Here is a 22,012-nt window from a genome sequence, read left to right on the forward strand (position 1 = left end):
GTTGTTTTGCTTTTATTTGTTGATATGTTTAATACGATTATTATTTTTCAATTGGTATTGCAGTGTATTATGTAGTGTAGTGTATTATTATATATTTTATTTTGACGAACATTTTACAAAATTCATAGAATTTTGTCTTTGACTTTCAATTTGAGGTGGGGATATCATTCATACAAATTTTGGTTCAAAAGTATTTACAACGATTTTAGTTTTTAATTTGACTCGCATCGAAAATTGTTTGAGATATTATTGAGTAGCGATGCATTTCAATTTGAGAATAACACTTGAGAAATTATTGCTAATGTGTTGAATTTTACTGTTGAGGGTAATGTCTGTTTTTTGTTGAGAAAGCAATTTTCTCAACAATATCTCAACGTGTATATTATACTAATCCTTTGAAAAAATGTTTGAAAAATTGTTGAAATTTAGCATTTTTCAAACGTTTGTGTTTATTGGGCTAGACCTTTATAATCTGGACGGCGCATCATTTAGTTCTGTTTTTGCATTCTGTGGGTCACACTGTGTGTTTTTACTACTCTTTTATCGAATATTAGCGACGTCGCTATCTTCATGCATTCATCATCTGCCTACTATCTATTTATTTATTGGCAACCCTAAGTGTTACATATTGTTGCTCCAGTTATATATTTTTTTAATTAGTCCACTTTATTGAATTAAATTAATATGGTGTTAAGATGCATCTTTAATGCAGCGGGATTTTCTTTTTGGAGTAGACGGACTATCCAATATAGATTCACTTTTCGCAATCTAGCAACTCTAAAAAGTTCGGACGAAACTGATGAGGCTATTGTAAACAAGTGTAGAAAAAATCCATTTGCACAAAAAAGTCCTGTTTCAGCAGGCAATGATTGTGTGTCAAATATGGATACCACAAATCAAATGGATGAAAGTAGTCGTCGCTTAAAAGTTCTGCAACTGGAAGTAGACATTGCAAGCCAAGAGGGGCGTAGAGTTCCCTCTCTGGATTTTTTTAAGGACTACCATTGGGAGCATGTTCTGAAATTGCCTTCAAAGTCTGCTCGAATGAAATATTACGGATTTCTATGGCAAGTTGAAATGAAGAAACAAGCAAAACTCCGAAAAAAAGAAATAAAAGCTGTCGAGACTCAAGACCGTTTAGAGAAATTACGGGAAGAGAGAGAAAAAAACGATCACATTATATATGGTAAATATAATATTAAATCCATGAATTCATCTAAGAAGCTCGCAATGAAAAAACATTTCGAATGTCGCAATTCAAAATATATGAAGAATTTGATCAGGATGGACGATACGAAACACATTTTTCTTTAATTTTATATTAAATGTGGTTTGGGATGATTCCTAGATATGTTTGGACGAAATTCGACAACAATGCATTGTAGTTGCTACACAACCAACAATTTGAAATTTCGCAGTTGCATAATCTATAGCAGGAGTCGTCCTATAATATTAAGGCAATTGTGGTTCGCGGGGAAGTATGTAAAGACAAATTCGAATTTGAAATTTTCATCAGAGATCTTAGCCGAGAATAGAACCGGGAGCTTTAATATTATTTATATATTCAAATTCGAATGTTTTAAAAAAGTACAATACGGAACAGGAGATACTAGGTTCATTCGAAATCAGCTTTCCAAGTATGAATAGATCCTGCGAAACGCGCCTCATTAAAAATAATTTTAAATATGCATTTATCACCTTTCAATACATTTTTAATTGAAAAATGTGTTTCCTCCAAACACGGTGATCATCCAGTTCAACCTCGTAATGCACTTCTCCAATCTTTTGGGTAACCACACCGGACCTCCATTTATTATCACTTAGGTAATCTCGAACCATCACTTTCTCGCCTTCAGTAAATTTTCTTTTTGGTTCGGAACGATCTGGGCTTATATCGTTTTTCGGCACAATTAAATCCAGTCCAGAGTGAATTTGCCTTCCAAACATAAGAATTGCAGGTGATCTGCCCGTTGTACAGTTGTTCCAAATCGTTTTTTTGGAGATAATTCTGCAACTTTTAAACGGATATGAACATACATTTTTCTTTGTATGAAAGCTGAGGTGTTTTCCTCTAAAGTTGCAAATTTGTGGATCCCTAGCGGGTCCACGGGCTGACATGTAGGCGTTGAAAGTTAGTCACCTCGGGGATATGAAATTTTGTTTTAGCTGTCTATTCCGCAATTTTGAAAGGTTTTCGATGATTTTGTCTTTGCTGGATAGAACTTGTAAAACCCTTCAAATTTCGCGAGCGTGTACGAATATATTATAGGTTACGAGATATGGGCCCCACAATTTATTTTTTTGCAAAATGTTAGCATAGTGTTGTCAGTATTTTGAACATACAGGGTCCGTTTTTGGGCCGATCCTTGTTTTATTAATTGAAATCCCTACAAAATTCTTCGAAATCAAGAAGAAAAAATTGTGTAGCTATATGCTTTAGATTAAAAATTATAAACTCCACAAATTAGAATTTCAAAAAATACAGAATTTTGACCAATTTTTTCGAAAAAGGCACCTACATTTTTTCTGTCGTAATTTTTTTGTTTGTTTCTTATAGAACACCAAATACGGATACGTTTTAAGCTTTTATCGGTTATTTTGGTCAAGTAGTATATGAGTTCTTCTCCTCCCAAAATCGTAATTTTTTCAAAAAAAAAATTTTTGTTTCAAAAATTCTCATTTGGCAAAGCACCGATTGCTAATGCGCTTTACAGACTATCAGTTATTCCGGACGGGATGTCGGTGTTTGTAAAGAATCTTACAGTGTGTCGGATCGATACGACTTGTCGGCGATGACTAAATAATCGGTAAATGTGTTATCGATCCCATAAACATGCAGCAGTATCGATTATGTCTTCGGACTTAACTTATAATGTGCACAATATATGGGATATGTTCGACACGAGCAATGTCGTCCGGAATAACTGATAGTATGTAAAGCGCATAAGCCGATCTCTTGTCCAAAAAGCCCTATACGTCCACTAACTACCCAGCAAAAACTCTCATTACCCGGTAATCTTGTAGGTAAGCCTATTTAAAAATTAATAACCACTTATTATTTGGCATCGCTTCGGATTACATTTACATACGCATGTCCTAGGAGGAAAGTACTTCTCTCCAGGCATACTTTCGGCCATAAAATAAGTAGTGCATTTAAAGCATATAATCACATAATATGTAATGACTTATTCGTAGATACACCAAAGCTTGCAAAATAGCCACTTATTGTCTCAGGCAACCAAATCTCGAAAATATTGATTTCTATCGCCGATTACAATGGATCAAAATATGGCGAGTGATGCTGTAATAGGAGAACTACTTGAACAGAAACGAATATTGTATAAATAAACAAAAATTCTAATAAATAATCTATATGAAATTACACTCAAATTAATTTCACACTTAAAATAGAAATAAATGTAGGTTGTTTAAGGTAGTTGGATTCGTGAATTACGATACAATATATCCAATAGCCAATTCACATAAGGTTCGAAATCTACTAAAAGTGGATTTTAAGTCTCTTTTTTTATAAGGCAAATGGCATTTGAAATTTAGTTTAAGCGCATTTTGGAAGTGTAATGTCAATGAGGTACACACAAAAAATATCAATTAATTTGATTGTCAATACAATTAAAATTATGTTTAAATTTGAGCTAACAACGTAATTTGTAAATACAATTACGATTTTAGTCACTTTAGCAACTAGTTTTGTTATATCAACAAACATTTTGTTATATCAACAAAAATTTTGTTGAACTTAAAAATTTTCTGTAACAAAAATTCATTGTTAGCTCAAAAATTATAATATTATTTTGTGTGTATAAGAAAGCATTTATTTAAAACATAATATGATAATGTCATTAAACACAATTATTATGAAATATTTGTGATAAAAAATTCTTAACGGAAGAATCTTCAGAATTACCGTTACATTACATATTCTTTTTGATTTTTTATGTAAGTGCTCGATTATGTGAATAATTATATTAACTACAACAGCCCAAAAATATGAGAATAAAAATTCGAAAATTACCGAGAAGTATTTATTGTTGTCATTACAAGTTAGTGATTATAACTCACCGCAATGTAATGCAACGTGTAATGACAGATTTACTCCAGGTAATGTCAATTGTAATGAGATGTGGTTACCTAGTTTTTGCTGGGTAACTGTAAAATGTTTCAAGATCCTAACAGTAAACAGCTGAAAAATATGCAAATTTCAAAAAATAACGTTTTTTCGACATATGTCCCAACTTTGGGCATTTTTGATACCAATTTTGGGAATGGTATATTCAGCAATATTTCTTACAACAATTTTCCCTGCAAAAATCAATAAAAATCATAATGATATCACAATTAGTTCAAAAGTTATTAAGGTTTCAATTCATATTTTTAATTCCCAAAAAACTGTTCCGTCCCCAAAAACTTCAAATTTTCGTAATTTTTGTTTTTTTTTTTTCAATTGCATAGGAATAAAGTTCACTCAAATACCTTTCCAACGATGTATTATATTTAGACCCGTGTTTAGCCAAATGCGCCAAAAACATTCACTAAACGTCACTAACTCAGGTAAAATAATGCATTTCTGCAAATGTACTTTTATATGGGGGCTATACCTAAATCTGAACCGATTTAAATTAAACTCGGCACACTTTGAGATGGTTAGGTTAGGTTAAAGTGGCAGCCTGATTAAGATTCAGGCTCACTTAGACTGTTCAGTCCATTGTGGTACCACATTAACTAAAATTACCTATTACATATGGGCACTTCTAGTTTTAACCGCTGAACCTTCTTGATTATTTTTCTTTGTTGAACCAACCAGATTGTTCCAAAAACATTAGCAGACTGCTTAAGTTAGCGTTTTCCAGATCCGCCAGTAATCTGAAGCTATATGCTCCTAAAAGATGCTTGCGCTTTACACAAAATGTAGGACACTCACACAAGAGGTGTTTAATTGATTCCTTTTCCTCCGCATCATGACAGCTCATACAATAGTCATTATACTTCGTGTCTATAGTTTTTTGCAAAATCGCCTATCAGGCAGCGACCCGTTATAGCAGATATCAGGATTGATATCTGACGTCTCGAGAACACTAGCATATCTAGTGTGCGGTTTAAGTTTAAATGGGGCCATATTTGCTTGGTGTCGTTACAGCCCTTGCAATTTTCCCATCGAACATTTGCCATAATAACAGCCTTCTCACGCAGCATGAGCTTGCAGGTAGCCAGGGGCATACTAACAGATTCTAGTTCCCCTGGAATATGTAAGGTAGTCCCTAGCCTTGCCAACTCATACGCTTCGCAGTTCCCCGGTATGTTCCTATGGTCAGGCACACATATTAGGTGAATATTGTACTGCTCAGCCATCTCATTGAGAGATTTGCGGCAGTCGATGGCCGTTTTCGAGTTGAGGAACACAGAGTCCAAGGATTTTATTGCAGGTTGACTGTCTGAGTATATATTAATGCCCACATTTTTTGGAACTAATATTTCAGCCTGAAAAACACTACAGTGATTAGGTAATCTTTTCGCTATTCGAAGTTCCAGATCATTAGAATATACTCCGAAACCCAATTGTCCATCCAATTTGGAGCCACCTGTGGTACGTAATAAAGTACGAACACTAGAATCGTTCTCCGTTTCTGTATCTGGCAAACTCTTTATGGTGGTCATCTCAATTATATCTACTTTTACCATTGTTAGCCCAATTATGAATATTCCCTGGGGAATGTGTTCCCTGGGAATTCATTTTCCCCGGGAATAAAATCCTCCTATTCTCAACAGTATGGGAAAGGAATAACAAGGGAGAAACAACCCAGCAAAAACTCTTATTACCCGGTAATCTTGTAGGTAAGCCTATTTAAAAAGTAATAACTACTTATTAATTGGCATCGCTCCGGATTACATTTACATACGCATGTCCTAGGAGGAAAGTACTTCACCCCAGGCATACCTTCGGCCATGAAATAAGTAGTGTATAAAGAGCATATGATCACCCAATATGTAATCATTTAATCTCGAAAATAAATACTTTTATATTTTTTGAATAATATAAAACATAGTTCTCTTCGCAGAAAAAAAAGCTTGTCCGGTTCTAAAGATTTTGTCTTTACATTAATTATGTTGGTACTGATTCCGAGACAAAGAAACCGGGAATTGAAGAGATACCAGGAGACGAATTTGAACTTTTTCGATTTTTTCAATTTTTTTTTTCATGTGCTATCAGAGCCCTTTCGAAAACTTTTAATGATAACTCTTTAAGACTCTTTAAAGATAACTCTTTAAGTAAAAACGACTTTAAAATAAAGTATTAGAAGACAACTCCTATTCTTTAATCCTGTTTAGCTTTGCTAGAAACCAAAAGTCAACAAATTTAAATACAATTTCATTAATTTTGACGAGTTTTTTAGAATTATTAAAGCCAAGTTGATCTTAATACAACAAAATTGCTTTTCACGGATAAATACCCATTTTAAGTCGAATCACCTAATTGTAAGGGTAAAGCAACTTTATTAAACAGTTTATCTACTTTGGACAAGGCAAAAAATGTTATGCGTCTTTTATGCAAAGCAAAACTCGCAACAAAACTTTGGCCTAACAATATTTTCTTTCAGTTTATTTAAATTCGTGAATTGCTTAAAATATACCTATATTCATTTAAAGCACCATTATTATGAAAAACTTGGAAAACATTTTAGACGTTAGATTAAATATTGGTTTTAATTTTTTATGTAAAATCTCAATATTTTATTAAGCCGTTATCGATCAACTGCATTATTTTTTGAGAATAATCATCACAAATTACTGGGAAGTAGTTATTATTGTCATTATAAGTTAGTCACTATAACTCATCGCAATGTAATGCAACGTGTAATGAGAGTTTTACTTCTGGTAATGCAAATTGTAATGAGTTATGGTTACCTAGTTTTTGCTGGGAATTTAGAGTATTTGAAGACAGCTGTTTTACTTCAACTGTTTTATTTCAATACAAATTTGGAATTGAAATTGTATTGAATAGTTGAGTTAAAAGCGAAAAACGTGAAAACCCTTTAGGGTCGTGTTTATGATAGTAGCAATGTCCAAAGGATAGAAAGAAGAAAGCACGCGATTCCACTAACCCACTTGAGTTGCCTGAATATAATAATGTCCGCATTATCGCTCTTTGAAGGAACTATCACCTATATTAATTGTAAAGCCTTTATTCTCAAATTTAAAAGAATTTTTAAAATATGTACAGATCTTTGACCATGAGATGAGGACTCGGTAGTTGAATGCATCCCATCCTGATGCATGCAACTACTCTTTTATTTTTTTGCTTTTAATTTGTGGGTATTGACCTGAAATTACAGAGAAATGATGCATTTTGGTTAAAACTCCCTTGATTTTTTGGGGGAATTATTCCCAAAAAATGTCAACGTTTTACCCTTTTTATTGTCATTTGTAATACCAATTTTTCCCCAAGGGAAAAAATTCCCATTTTTGAAGTTGGTTTAGAATAAGGGAAAAGAGAAAAATTCCTCGGGAAGATTTTGTTTAGAATACGGAAAAGGGAATAGGGAAGAAATTCCCAGAAAGTTGTTATTCAGAATTGGGCTATGTATGTTTGCTATCCACGGGTAATCGCAACAACGCATCCGCATTCAGGTTTTCCTTTGATTTTTTTATTTGAATATTGTAATTAAACGGCGATAAGAAAATAGCGTAGTGCTGCATTCAACTCGCTGTTAGTATTGGCAGCCCCTTACTAGGAGAAAATATTTCCGCTAATGGCTTGTTGTCCGTCACCAAAGTAAATTTTCTACCATATAACTATTGGTGAAATTTTCGAATACCAAATACGATAGCGTAGGCTTCCTTGTATATCTGGCTATATTTTTGCTGAGTTTTAGTAAATGTTTGAATGGGCCTTTCAGACCCGTCTTAATATGAATGACTTAAAACTGCACCCACTCCGTATGAACTGGCATCTACAGCCAATATAAGTGGTAGCTTTGAATCGTAAAATGCTAATACATTAGATCTAACAATTAGATCTAATACATATTAGATCTAATTATTTGTTTTATCTTAGCTTTGCTTTTGAGCCATTCCTAATGCTTTCAATCAATGGGAAACGACTTCAGCTGCTCTGGCGATCTTTGCCTTCCACACTAAAAATCACCACTTTAAAAACGCACAAAAAAAAAACCTCTCACGTTTAAAGGCTTACAGTGACGCATTGTAAAATTTTTTGACTCGAAACAAAAAATCATTTATCCCAGCCGAAAGTACTCGATGAGAGTAGAAAAGTATTTTCTGTATTTTGGTAGTTTGGTTGCCGTTAGTTTTTTATGAGTCTATAGTTTTTTTTTTCATTTTCTTCTGTTTTCGCACTTGAGTACTTTCGGCTGGGATAAGTGATTTTTTGTGTTGTGTTATCGAATCAGCGGCCAACTAAATTAAATATGGGTGTATATCGGGCGAAGTATTTATATGGGAGCCATATCTAACTCTGAACCGATTTCAATAATGCCTAGCAGATTATATAAAAAAGAACAATATGTAGCGAATATCAGAAGACGAACAAAGAAAAAAAGTGGCTACGAAGCTAAAAATAACAAACAAAATATTTACATATGTAAATAGTGGCAGATAATGTAGAAAAAATTGGTTCCAGAGCTAGGGTTAATATTTTTCAGATTATTTTAAATGATAGTATTAATCACCCATTTTATTTGGAAATAAAAACGATTTTCCATTCAAAATTTAGCAGAGTTCCACGGAATCAATTCAATTAAAAAAGTATTGGTTTATGACATAATAAATAAATATATTAATTGTGTTCCTACTAACGATAACTGTTTTCTTATCATAATACCCATATCGGCATGTTCCTTATAATATGTGCATGCGCCTAATTTTCCAATAAATCAGTCGCCTATAGGCTACTGAAAGTAAACACAATAATTATAACTTTTTTGTTTCATCAAATGTTAATTTGTTCTAGTTTGTTAATTTGGTTCAATAAAATAATTAATTGAAATTGGCTATAAATTTCAATCAAAAATTTATATATTGCGACCTCAAAATCGTAATTAGTTTTATTTCAAATAAAAGAAAATATGCGTTTCTTATAAAACATATTCAATATTTTATTATTTTTTAAATTATGCAATAGACAAATAAATTTGGTTCTTGTCATTTGTGTGTGTTTGTTCTAACATAACATACACATACAACTACTATCAATAACAACTAAAGGGTGAGAGAAGTTAACCAATGTGGTATCACAGTGGACTGACTAGTCTAAGCGAGCCTGATACATCGGGCTGCCACCTAACCTAACCTACCTAAAGGGTGAAAAAATAAACTATATAAATCATTATCTTCCTTTTCATAATAACCATGTCGGCATATTCCTTTTAATATGTAGATGCGCCTAAATTTCCAATAAATCAGCAGCCTGTAAGCTAAATTAGTTTTTTTCTGAAAGTTATTATGATTTGCTGGCATCATGGGATCATTTATCTATTACTTTTTTTGTACATATCTTGTATGAATTTCATGTGACTGGGGGCCATCCAAATCCAAATTATAAATAATCTGAAATACTTTAGTTTTTAAGCTTTTATTTCATATATTCTACACATAGATTTCTTACTACAATACATGTATAATAGGCATTTATTGGCTTCCTTTGTATTGATGACTGAATAAATAAAATAAAAAATAAAAATAAATTTATTGTTAAACATTTTGTTAAACATTGCCTGCACAGAATATCAAGTCCAATTCTTAGTTCCAGGTTGCAAATTTATAATCTTCTTTTGCAGTTGTAGTCTTTTAGCATAAAAAGGAGTATTAAGGAGCTCGGTAATTTAATTTAGTAACAATTCCTTTGCACAATTTCCACACATTGAAATCGTCTATTAAAATTTGAACCAATCAAACACAAAAGTAATGGAAAAGCAAAGTAATATTTGGTGTTATATTGATGATACTTTGCAAATTTTGGAAATAGAAAAAATATAAATGAAAAATACATATTTTTATTATTTTCGGATATTTTTCATATTTTTAAATCCAAAAGAAAGAACTTTTTTTTTACTAATTCAGCTCATTAGTTTATATATCAGATAGATATACTCTCTACTTGGGTACACACTGAAGAAGGCAGGTAAAACAAAAGTGCAATTTAATGCCAACGCTACTTCGCAACTTCAACAAATCATAGCAAAGGGTTGAAAAAAATAAAGTGTGCAATAACAAATGTCCACGTGGTAAAGGTTTGAAAAAATATATATTTAGTATTTTTAGTATTTTAGTATTTATTAATTGAGTAGTTTCACATACAACAAGATTTTAAATCTTATAATTACAGCATGTGATTTACAAAGTTAAAATATTGTTAAATGTCTCGGTTATTAAATTATGACTATAGTTACATAAAATTAATTAATTAAGTTACATAATGACAACAGTTACGATGAAACAGCATATTAGTTAACCACAAAAAAATATTAAAAAAAAAAATAAAAAAGTATTAAAATAATAATAAAAATAAAAATTAAAAATGATTGTATAAAGCTCGTTTGAATGATATTGCGTTGCCGATAAATTGTATGTTTGGTGGAAGGGAGTTCCATAGACGTATTGCGTTATAGAAAAAATGCCATTCAGATATCAAAAGACGATGTCGAATAGGTATAATAGTTAATCTTCTGTTTGATCTTCCGATAGTAAGTTTATTGTATAAATTTTCAGGTTTTCGATTATACAGCAGTTTATGCAAAAGTAAAAGAGTTCTGATATTCAGTAAATCGTTAAATGTAACACCGCATAAATTTTTTGAGAAAAGAGAGCAGCTTTCAAATCTTTTTAGTCCATATACATATCTTGTTATGGCGTTAAATGCAGTCTCTAGACGTGATTTGCTTCTTGAATCGCACTTGCAGAATAGTTCGCAACCATATAAAAGCACTGGTAAAAGATAAGATTTTGCCAGTAAAACTCTAATGTTCTGTGGAGTGTAAAATTGGACTTTATATAGTGTTCTCAGCATGCCGAAAATTTTCCCAGTCGCTGAAACGATGTGATCTTTCCAGGTTAGAGTATTGTTTAGAACAATACCTAGATTTTTGGCTTTAAATACTTGCTCAATGCATTGACCTCCGATTCTTACTGGATATTCACAATCTAGTTCCTGTGTACGACCAGAGAAAAGAATGAATTTTGATTTGGTTGGGTTTATGTGGAGTTTGTTACGTAGGGTCCAGTTGTAAATACTGTTTAAATCCGCGTTCAGTTTTATTATGCCTTGCTGCAGCTGTGACTTGGCGCAACTCAAATAAATTTGGACATCATCTGCATAAATCTGAATATTGCTGTATTTAAGTATATTTGGTAATTCGTTTATGTATAAGCAAAATAACAATGGTCCCAGAATAGATCCTTGTGGGACACCTTGGTTAACAGGTAAAGGTGTAGAAACGTTATTCCCAACTACGACAGACTGCTTTCGACCACAAAGATAGCTTGAAATGAGAGCCGTTGCAGTGTTTGAAAAATTAAAGTGGTTTTTCAGTTTGTTGCATAATATACGATGGTCCACACAATCAAAAGCCTTGGAATGGTCTAATAGTACTATACAGGAAATATTTCCGCCATCTAGATTTGATATCTGATATATAAACTAATGAGCTGAATTATGTAATGGTAAAAAAGTTCTTTCTTTTGGATTTAAAAATATGAAAAATATTCGAAAATAATAAAAATATGTATTTTCCATTTATAATTTTTTTCTATTTCCAGAATTTGAAAAGTATCATCAATATAACACCAAATTTTACATTACTTTGCCATTATTTTTGTCTTTGATTGGTTCAAATTTTAATAGACGATTTCAATGTGTGGAGATTTTGGAAAGGAATTGTTACTAAAATTAAATTACCGATCTCCTTAATACATCTTTTTATGCTAAACGACTACAACTGCAAAAGAAGAATGTAAATCTTAAACCTGGAACAAAAAATTGAGATTGATATCCTATGCAGGTAATGTTTAACAAAGTTAACTTTTTTTCAATTCAATTCAAACATTTATTTAATCAATTAAGCCCTCTTGGACCATACATTGATAGATTTGAAAAAAAAAGTACAACAAGCTAAAGAAATTACAAATGCAAAGGAAAAAAATCATAATAATACTTAAAACTAATGTGAATACAATATTCTCAATAGCTGAAAAACTACACGCACATTTCTTTACCTAAACACCAAAAAACGCAACACCGCATATGGAGGTAATTATCAGTGATGATACAAAAACAAACTTTTAATTGAACAAAATTAAATTCGAGTTATTCAGTTTTCTTTCAGAAAAACTAATTTAGTTTACAGGCTGCTGATTTATTGGAAATCATGCTGACATGGTTATTATGACAAGGAAGATAATGATTTATATAGTTTATTTTTTAACCCTTTAGTTATTATTGATCATAATTGTATGTCTAAGTTATTTCAGTACAAACACACACAAATAACAAAAACCAAATTCTTTAGTCTATAGCATAATTCAGAAAAATAAAATATTGAAGATGTTTTATAAGAAACGCATATTTTCTTTTATTTCAAATAAAACTAAACCAATCACTTTTTTAATTGATTCAATCACACAATTAATCGATTCCGTGACAAAATTCAATTACATTATTAATTGCAAATCGTGTTGGTTTTCAATCAAAATGGGTGATTGATACTATAATTTTCGTGATTGAAGACATTTCAATTAAAGAAATGATTGAATCCGCCAATTTCGTGATTGAAATCAAAAACAAATTTTTTGTGTGTATGGACCGTTAGGTGTATTTCTGTGTAGTTTGGCATTTCGTCCAACAAATGACGCAATATAGTTTTTTGAAAATTGTACAAAAATTATTCGATTTCCGTGGTATTTTCAGGGAAGAGTTTTTGACGTTTTGATGTATTAAATTTTTGGGATTTCCAATTTTTTAAGAACTTATGATTTAATTCACAGGGAACATTTTTCTGAAATTGAAATAGACTACTTAATTTTCCGGTGTGTTGAGGGGGGTACCTTCTGTTGACCGACCATTCTTGAAATTGACAGGAAGTGTTAAGTGCTGGACGTACTCTGGGCATTTAACAATTTTAACACAAATTTTTAATTTTTAATTGGAGATGTTGGGAGACCACCTCAATTTGACAAGTAGTATTAACTTATTGTACCATGTTCCAACCAGTAAAATATTTTACTTAAAATTTTCTAAAAAAAATGTTCTTTCATGGTGAATTACCTATTATGTTGAAACCCCCCAGCAAAAACTCTCATTAACCGGTAATCTTGTAGGTAAGCCTATTTAAAAATTAATAACCACTTATTAATTGGCATCGCTTCGGATTACATTTACATACGAATGTCCTAGAAGGAAAGTACTTCTCCCCAGGCATACTTTCGCCCATATAAGTAGTGCATTTAAAGCATATAATCACCTAATATGTAATGACTTATTCTTAGATACACCAAAGCTTGTAAAATAGCCACTTATTGTCTCAGGCAAAATCTCGAAAATATTGATTTCTATCGCCGATTACAATGGATCAAAATATGGCGAGTGATGCTGTAATAGGAGAACTACTTGAATAGAAACGAAGATTGTATAAATAAACAAAAAATCTAATAAATAATCTAAATAAGATTACACGCAAATTAATTTCACACTTAAAATAGAAATAACTAGGTTGTTTAAGGGAGTTGGATTCGTGAATTACGTTATAATATATCCAATAGCCAATTCACATAAGGTTCGAAATATACTAAAAGTGGATTTTAAGTCTCTTTTTTATAAGGCAAATGGCATTTGAAATTTAGTTTAAGCGCATTTTGGAAGTGTAATGTGAATGAGGTATAAGAAAGCATTTATTTAAAACATAATATGATAATGTCATTAAACACAATTATTATGAAATATTTGTGATAAAAATTTCTTAACGGAAAAATTTTCAGAATTACCGTTACATTACATATTCTTTTTGATTGTTTATGTAAGTGCTCGATTATGTTAATAGTTATACCTAATGGTACCATCATTTATTCTATATTATTAATTCGTTAACTACAACTGCCTAAAAATTTGAGAATAACAATTCTGAAATTACCGAGAAGTATTTATTTTTGTCATTACAAGTTAGTCATTATAACTCGCCGCAATGTAATGCAACGTGTAATGACAGCTTTACTCCTGGTAATGTCAATTGTAATGAGATGTGGTTACCTAGTTTTTGTTGGGCCGATATACGAACCGCACTTTAGGCTATTGTGAACTTTAACTAAGTTTCTCAACATTTAAATGACCAACATTTTTCAGCATATTTTTTGTGTTTAGCAGATTTTCTGATGTGCTTTATACTTTCTTTTGTCATCTTGCCTCTCTAATATAGATTGAACTGAATTGTACCAACAACTACTTTCATTCAAATGTGTGTGAATAATTGTTGTTCAAGTCTTGAATTTAATTTCCAATTTAATTCTAGAACTCAGTTGGCAATTTCTAAACTTTGTATATATATTTTTTAATAATTTGAATAAATAATTTAAAAAAGGTTTCAAACTTTATAGAAATTGAGCAAAAATAAAACGATAAAATAAATGTTTGAATATTGAATGAAATTTTGAAGAAGTAAGCTACAGACAAACAACATACCTTGAAATGTTATTACTCCACATCAAATCCTTATTCTAATTTTTACAATATAGGACTTGGTCACGTTTCAATGTTTTTGCGGATTTACGATTCGACAATAAATCACTGGATGAATCACAGGTACTTATAAATCTTGTGCTTAATTTGCAATTTTACTAATACAAGTACATAACAGACTTATTAGGGCAATGCAGTTCTCCCCAAAAATCGTTCTAGATTGTTCATATGACCAACACATGACGAAACGAGAGGCGGAAAATGCAGCTAAGCAGTTGATGTTATGTTTTGCAGAAAACCGATTACATGACGATCCATTCGATTTACATTACTGCAACGTTAACTTAAAGACACCTTGTATGCAAAGCCTTCAACGTTATATACCTACTATGTTAAATGTTGATTTCCCAATGAATGTTCATGAAAAATGCTTCACTGAGTTGTTTCCGCAAAAGAATTTAGTGTATTTGACTCCCCACTGCCAAAAAGACTTGATACAGTATAATCACGATGACGTGTACATAATAGGCGCTATGGTTGACACAGTGAGTATTGCACCATAAAATTAAACTCGAACTTTATATATAAACATATATCCTTTTCTAGGTTAATAATGAACCACTTTCATTAGCGAAAGCCAAAAAGCTTGGGATACGCATGGCACGCTTACCACTGGACCGCTACTTACAATGGGGAGCAGGTTCCGGAAAGTCATTGACTTTAAATCAAATGATTAAAATTATGTTAGATATAAAGAAAACTGGAGATTGGACAGTTGCATTAAGTCATGTTCCGAGAAGAAAGTTATATGATGTCCAAAATGAAACAGATAGGGTTAGGAACATTTTAAACAGCCGTGCTTCCTATATGGTGGGTAAATCGAAAAGCGATTATTCAGAGGATGATGTTTCCAAACGGTCACATAAAAATGCGTTCAAATTGTCATCGTGGGGCTCAAAGAAGAAAGTACGTCAAAGCTCGTAATTAGTTAATAAATATGCATATGACTTTCATAGATGATTATCTACAATGTTACATGTTTAATATGACAGTTTTTTGGGATATATATCTGAACACTAATGAGCGTATCGAAGTAATAAACGAATTAATAGCATTCAATTATTAATTAAATGCTTGTATCCGTTACGAATGATATTTCTTTAGATTGTTTTAATTAGGTTCAGTTAATTTAAATTTTCGAATTGCAACTACAGAATAACGTCATCACAAGTTTGAATAATTTTTTTCAGCTATTTTCTTTCTCTCATTCATTGTAATCAACCCCTTTTTTCTTGTCTTTGTTGTTTTATGCACCGTCCAGACTATAAGTTTATCCGGACGACAGTGCTCGTGTCAAACATATTCCAGATATTGGCCGCACTATAAGTTATGTCCGAAGATATAATCGATACCGCAGCTTGTTAATGGTATCGATCCCACATTTATCGATATTTTACTTACCTTCGACAATTCATAGCATTAGGCCACACTGCAAGATACTTTACAAACGCAGGCAGAGTGCAGTGTTGCCTCACCGATACCATTTTGGCCTCATGTTGCAGATGCTGTTTTATAATGACATCCAGTGGCAATCCGCAACGTAGTAATTTGCACCGTTCGAAGATTTCTCCATTGGGTATCGCTAATACTGATAGTCCAAACGGGGGGCTGCGTAATAGATAAGTGACGACCAATAGACTCATGGTCTTTTGTATCGTCTCTTTATCTTTCCTGGTGCTACCAGCAAATGCCTTCAGGATCTTGTTTCTACTCCCAACGTTCTTAGCTACCATTTCCGCATGTTTTCCAAAGAGGAACAGACTATCAAATGTCACACCAAGAACCTTGGGGTTCTTGGATGTGGGGATACTCCAGCCTCGTATGTGAATATCGAGTTCCAGGTTCACTTCTTTAGTCCATTAGTAATCATTAATCCTCACCTCAAACATCTCTTAAGATTATTAGGGATGGTAGGTCCCATAACATCTCCTAAAAGTGTGGTGTGGTTCACTGTATGTTAGGGGCTACCCTACAAATTATATAACCGATATGGCATCAACATACGTTTTTGCTCATATGGCAACTCAAAACATCGAGACTAGTTTTTACGCGCTTTTCTAGAAGACAAATATATTCTCACTCTTGTTTTTCTTACTAACTTACATGGTTAGCGTTAGTGACCACTCTCATCTCATTTATTAAATTGTCAAATAAAACTATCAATTACAAAATCAATCAAGTGACTTTTATTTTCAACATAAAATTTTGGTGTTGCGATAATCATGATGGAAGAAGCATCAACGTCCGATGATAATATTTTGAAATTGTTGGCCGATCAACAGGCAACAATGAACCAACAAACGCAACTGCTCAAGCAGCTAACGCTACTCATACAAGCACAAAATACAAATTCGACAAATGAAGCTCCAGAAACATCGAAGGCAGCCTCGATGGAGTCGCTGGCTCATTCGATGATGGATTTTGTGTACGAACCAGAAAGCGGTTTAATTTCTCAATCATGGTAATACGTCCATGTGTTCGAGAAGGAGGCAGTCACTCTCGAAGATCCCGATAAGGTAGCACTCCTGTGCATGAAGATGTCCAACCACGTTCATGAAAGGTTTTTAAACTATATTCTGCCCCATAAGCATTAGCGTAGCTAGACAATTTTCCTAGGGGGGGCTATAGCCCCCCTAGCTGAAAATTTATAGACTGAACTTATAGGATCAATTAATGTTTTATTTCATAAAAATGAATAACAATATAGGCATCAAAATAACTCGACAATTAATTTATAATATAGCAACTAAAAGTAGTTCCACACTCTTCCCAGCAAAAAAATTGGAAGTTGTTCTAAAGGCACAACTTTAAAAGCACTTCCAAAAATGTCCTCACAAAGAAGTTAATTATTTTAACTACACAGGAAGTTTTTACTCCATTTTTTTCATATTTTAATGCGTTATTTTTTGTTTTCTTAAAAAAAGTAAGAATAAATAAAATGGTACAAATTATTCAAATTTTGCCACAAAAATGCTAAATTCATTATAGAAATTTTTATAGAATTTTTGAAAATATTCGAGGGAAAGCGTTTCAAACAAGCGTTAGAATGCGTTAAAAATCATAAAAAATATGCATTTTTTTGTATATTTATAACAAAATTTTTTAATTCACATTCAAAACACTGAATTCGGGTCACACCTTAAGAAGTGATGCAAATTCATTGCAACGGCTGCTGAAACGGTGGACATTCGTTCTATGACAATTTCATATTACATTCATCGCTTCTCCGCCAATTTTGCACCACTTCCGGACCCAAAAAGAACATTTTCACTTCTTTTTTGGCTACGCTTTTTTGCAGCATTATTAAGTTATTAATTTATGAAAGAATAGTTTTAATATCAATTACTATTTTTTAATTAAATTGACTAAACCAGACTAAACAAAATAATAAAGGAGCTTTAGTTATTCAACTAAATCAAAAGTGCAACCACAGCTTTATTTTATAAATATCGGATTTCAAACATTACCATCGGCAACTGCTGCCACAACCAAAGTAATTCGATTGTGCATGAAAATCTTTAGCGGAACTTTGTGCGGTTGTATACACTTGTTTAATTTTTATAAAAATGTAAAATCGTAAATAGGTTTTCAAATTCTGGGGGGGGGGCTAAAATTTTTCTGGGGGGGTCTAAGCCCCCTCCCCAGAGGCCTTCCTACGCTTATGCCCATAAGCCATCAGAGCTGATGTTAAAGGACACAATAGAAAAAATAAATAAATTCTTTGGGAAGGTGGAGACAGGTGTCTCAACTTTACAAGTGTTTACAAATGTCGAAATCCGAGGGTGAAGATTTCAAAGAATATGCTGGACGAGTCAACTTCCAGTGCGAACTTTTTCGTCTCAGGGACATGCAAGTGGACCAGTTTAAGTGTCTAATCTTCGTCCTGGGACTGAAATCCAGCAAAGACAACGACATCCGTCTAAGATTATTAAAAATTCTGGATGAAGATAAAGACACCACGAATCTCGACAATCTTGTAGATAAAACACAACGACTTCTGGATCTCAAAACAGACAACACCCTCATTTAACAACAAGAGAAAGGCATTTGCGCAATAAACAAATCAGCAAAGAAGAACAACTCTTCAAAACTACCAAGAACACCCTGTTGGTTATGTGGTGAGCTCCATTTTTCAAAATTGTGTCCCTTCATTAAGCATAAATGTGCAAAATGTCAACAAATGTGTCACAAAGACTACTTCTTCTTCTTCTGGACGACGATTGCAATGAATCGTCGTGCTCCACCAGCTGATGGAATTAAAAAGTGGCCTGAGACACCAGGTCTATGTTGCCACCTTTATGGGATTCATAATAAATGGGGTCCATTGGTATTTATATATAAAATTGTGTTGGGTTCTCATCAAATGGTCATATCAGAATATTGTTGTCCAAGTAGAATCGATAAAGAATTCTGTAAATTCTATCGTCATCTTTTTTAAGTAATTCTTGTATGGTAAAATTGCCAGCATCAATTTGGTTGAGGCTGTTTATTAATAGATTTCGCCCTTGGTGGCTTACCAGAGGGCATGTGAATGTCAGATGGTCGATGGACTGCGCTGTCCCACAATCACATCTATTTGTATCAATCATATTTACCTTGAAAAGGTGTTGTCTAGTCCTTATATGTGAAAATCGCAATCTGCATACCATGGTTGTGCTCCTCCGAGGCAAACGTTTTCCCTTGAACCAAGGGTTTGTGTTTACCTTCGGGGAAAGCTGGTATAGGTGGCGACCAAAGATACTTGAATCCCATCTGTCCTGCCAGGCCCGGATAGCTTTTCCTTTGTCATCTTGCTTAAGGTCTGTATACGTTATAGCTGGATATAGGTGTGTGTCCGTTTGGTTAACTGCCACAGAATCTACATATATATTGCCATCTATTCCGGAATGCCCGGGTATCCATAAAAACTCAATAGTAAATCCGGCATTATGTAGCTTGTCCAGCTCATTCTTAATCTTTGCAATATATATGTGCGTTCTCCCATGTATGTAGTTTCCGATAGCCTGTAGTACTGATTTGCTGTCCGATATAATTAAGTATCTGTCTCTTTCATTGACACCGATGAAACGGAGAGCTTCCAAAATAGCGTGAGCCTCCGCAGTGAAGATTGTACATGTTTGATTCAACGAGAAACTTGCCTCCATATCTATGTCCGGTATCCAAAATGCACTACTAGTTTTTGCAGCCGTCTTTGAGCCATCAGTGAACACTGTAAATTGGCTCCTCTTATTTTCAACGAGTCGCGCATATTTTCTTTTAATGACTTCAAGATCAGTTGAATTTCTTTTGACATTCAGATATGTAATTCGAGGCAGCGTCACGAGGGCTGTATATGAAAGTTGGTATTGTAACGCCATCGCGTGTCGTTCGATCAGAAAATCTGAGCGCTTTTCTCGGTATAACTGGTGAAGTTTGGGAACATGAGCATAATTGTTGCAATAAGTATCCAAATATTGAATGGCAGGGTTGCTTATGTTTGAAATCATTCGGTTCACATACTGGTTGGATAAATAGTTTATTCTATCCGGAATGGGCATTATGGCAGCCTCTTGTTCTAACGCAAGTGTGTGTGTTGATATCATGGCACCAAGAGCTATTCTTATTGCCTTAAACTGAATACGCTGCAACTTAATCATTTCAGATGTAGGATAGTCTAACATCAAAGGGGCCATGTACTCAATCCTCGGGCGTAGTACACCTTTATACAAAAGTAAAATGTTTTGTGGGTCTGAGCCCCAAGATACACCGCAAAGGGCACGTAAGATATTGGTGAACTCAAAGCATTTCCGCCTTATGTAGTTAGCATGAGGTTTGGCCCTTAGGCGGGGTTCAAAGATATATCCCAGAAAATTAAATTGATCAAAACAATCCACATTTGCGCCGCCTATTTGTATGTGTGAGGAGAGAGTCGGTATGTTCTTAGATGGTCGAAATATCATATATTTAGATTTCTGGGGCGATAGACAAAGTTGTATCGATTTAAGTCTGTCGCTGACTGAGTTCACTGCTTCTTGAACCTGTCTCATAGCCTCCTCGACATCAGCATGTGCATTGAAAATTACAAGGTCATCAGCATATCCCATAATATCCACATTTAGGTCTCGGAAAACTTCGTCTATATAGATGTTGAAGCTAAGTGGACTAAGGACTGATCCCTGCGGCGTTCCCGTGTACGACCTTCTCTGTATCTCTTTTCCTTCAAATACCAATACAAGATCCTTGTATTGGAACATCTTGTGTATTATATGGCAGATGTCCGGGTTTATTCCGAGCGCCTCATATTTTCCAATAAGAATATCTATATTTACATTCTCGAAGGCATTCTTAATGTCCAAAAACAGTGTTACCATATATTTCCCCTCTCGACTGGCAAGTTGCGCTGCCGACCAGAGAGCCGTCGCATTGTCACACGTAGACTTACCTCGTCTAAAGCCTGCTTGGGAGTTACTGAGCATCGTATTCGCCTCAATGTAATGATCGATTCAAAAAAAAAATCATTTTTTCAAACGTCTTCCTCATACATGAAATTAGTGCAATAGACCGCCAGGAGCTCGAGTCTTCAGGTGGCCTTCCCTTTTTAAAAATAGGTCTTATCTTGTATTTCATCCAGGATTTGGGAACATTGCCACTCCTTATCACGTAGTTAAATAAATCCAAAATCCGGATCACCATTGAAATTTTGAATATGACCGTTACGCATTCCGTCCATTCCAGGAGAAGTATCTTTTGACCTATTTATGGCCATTTCAAGTTCGTCCTTCGAAAATTCAGTCTGGTAAGTGGCTTCTGGCTGTGCAGGAGTGCCATTAACTGGACCATGAGGGCCAGAAATCGCTTCACAAAATCCTTCTACGCACCCAGAAGGCATAGCGCGATGCGCCGGAGTACCCATGCCCCTAAATTTCTTAATTATTCTCCAGAGGTCCGAAGGTGAGGTATCAGCGTCGATCTCCTCGCATATCGCTTTCCAACCCTGTCTCTTTTCCCGTTTGATGGTGTATAAATATTCCTTTCTCTTCTTACTTAATGCCTTGAGGTTTTCCCTTGTCGGTGCCTTCTTGAATTTAGCCATCGCTCTAATTTGGTTGGCCTTCGCCCGATTGCAGTTGGAGTTCCACCAGGGATTGTCAGGGTAAATTTTATTGCCGATACTGACCTTAAAGGTCTCGAAAAATTCCTCAGAAAAAACATCTAGTTTCTCGCATTGCGGACAATTACGGAAGCGGTCGCCGTCCAGTATTTGCGTCACCTTCT

At 33.8% G+C, this 22,012-nt stretch overlaps 2 protein-coding genes across 2 annotated transcripts; one reads left to right on the forward strand and one right to left on the reverse strand.

The window, feature by feature from the left end:
* Positions 1-592: 592 nt before the first annotated feature.
* On the forward strand, positions 593-15,853 carry rswl (tRNA methyltransferase roswell). The gene is made up of 4 exons (XM_075310793.1): positions 593-1,186; positions 14,755-14,821; positions 14,877-15,243; positions 15,305-15,853. Exons 1-4 carry the CDS (start codon positions 685-687, stop codon positions 15,680-15,682), a joined length of 1,314 nt encoding a protein of 437 aa, XP_075166908.1. The 5' UTR covers positions 593-684; the 3' UTR covers positions 15,683-15,853.
* Positions 15,854-19,125: 3,272 nt separating this feature from the next.
* LOC142239866 (uncharacterized) lies at positions 19,126-21,213 on the reverse strand. The gene has a single exon (XM_075311618.1). It carries the CDS (start codon positions 21,211-21,213, stop codon positions 19,126-19,128), a length of 2,088 nt encoding a protein of 695 aa, XP_075167733.1.
* Positions 21,214-22,012: the final 799 nt, after the last annotated feature.

Source organism: Haematobia irritans, chromosome 5 (assembly GCF_050003625.1).
Source record: "Haematobia irritans isolate KBUSLIRL chromosome 5, ASM5000362v1, whole genome shotgun sequence".
In the NCBI taxonomy this organism is placed as follows: Eukaryota; Metazoa; Arthropoda; class Insecta; order Diptera; family Muscidae; genus Haematobia; species Haematobia irritans.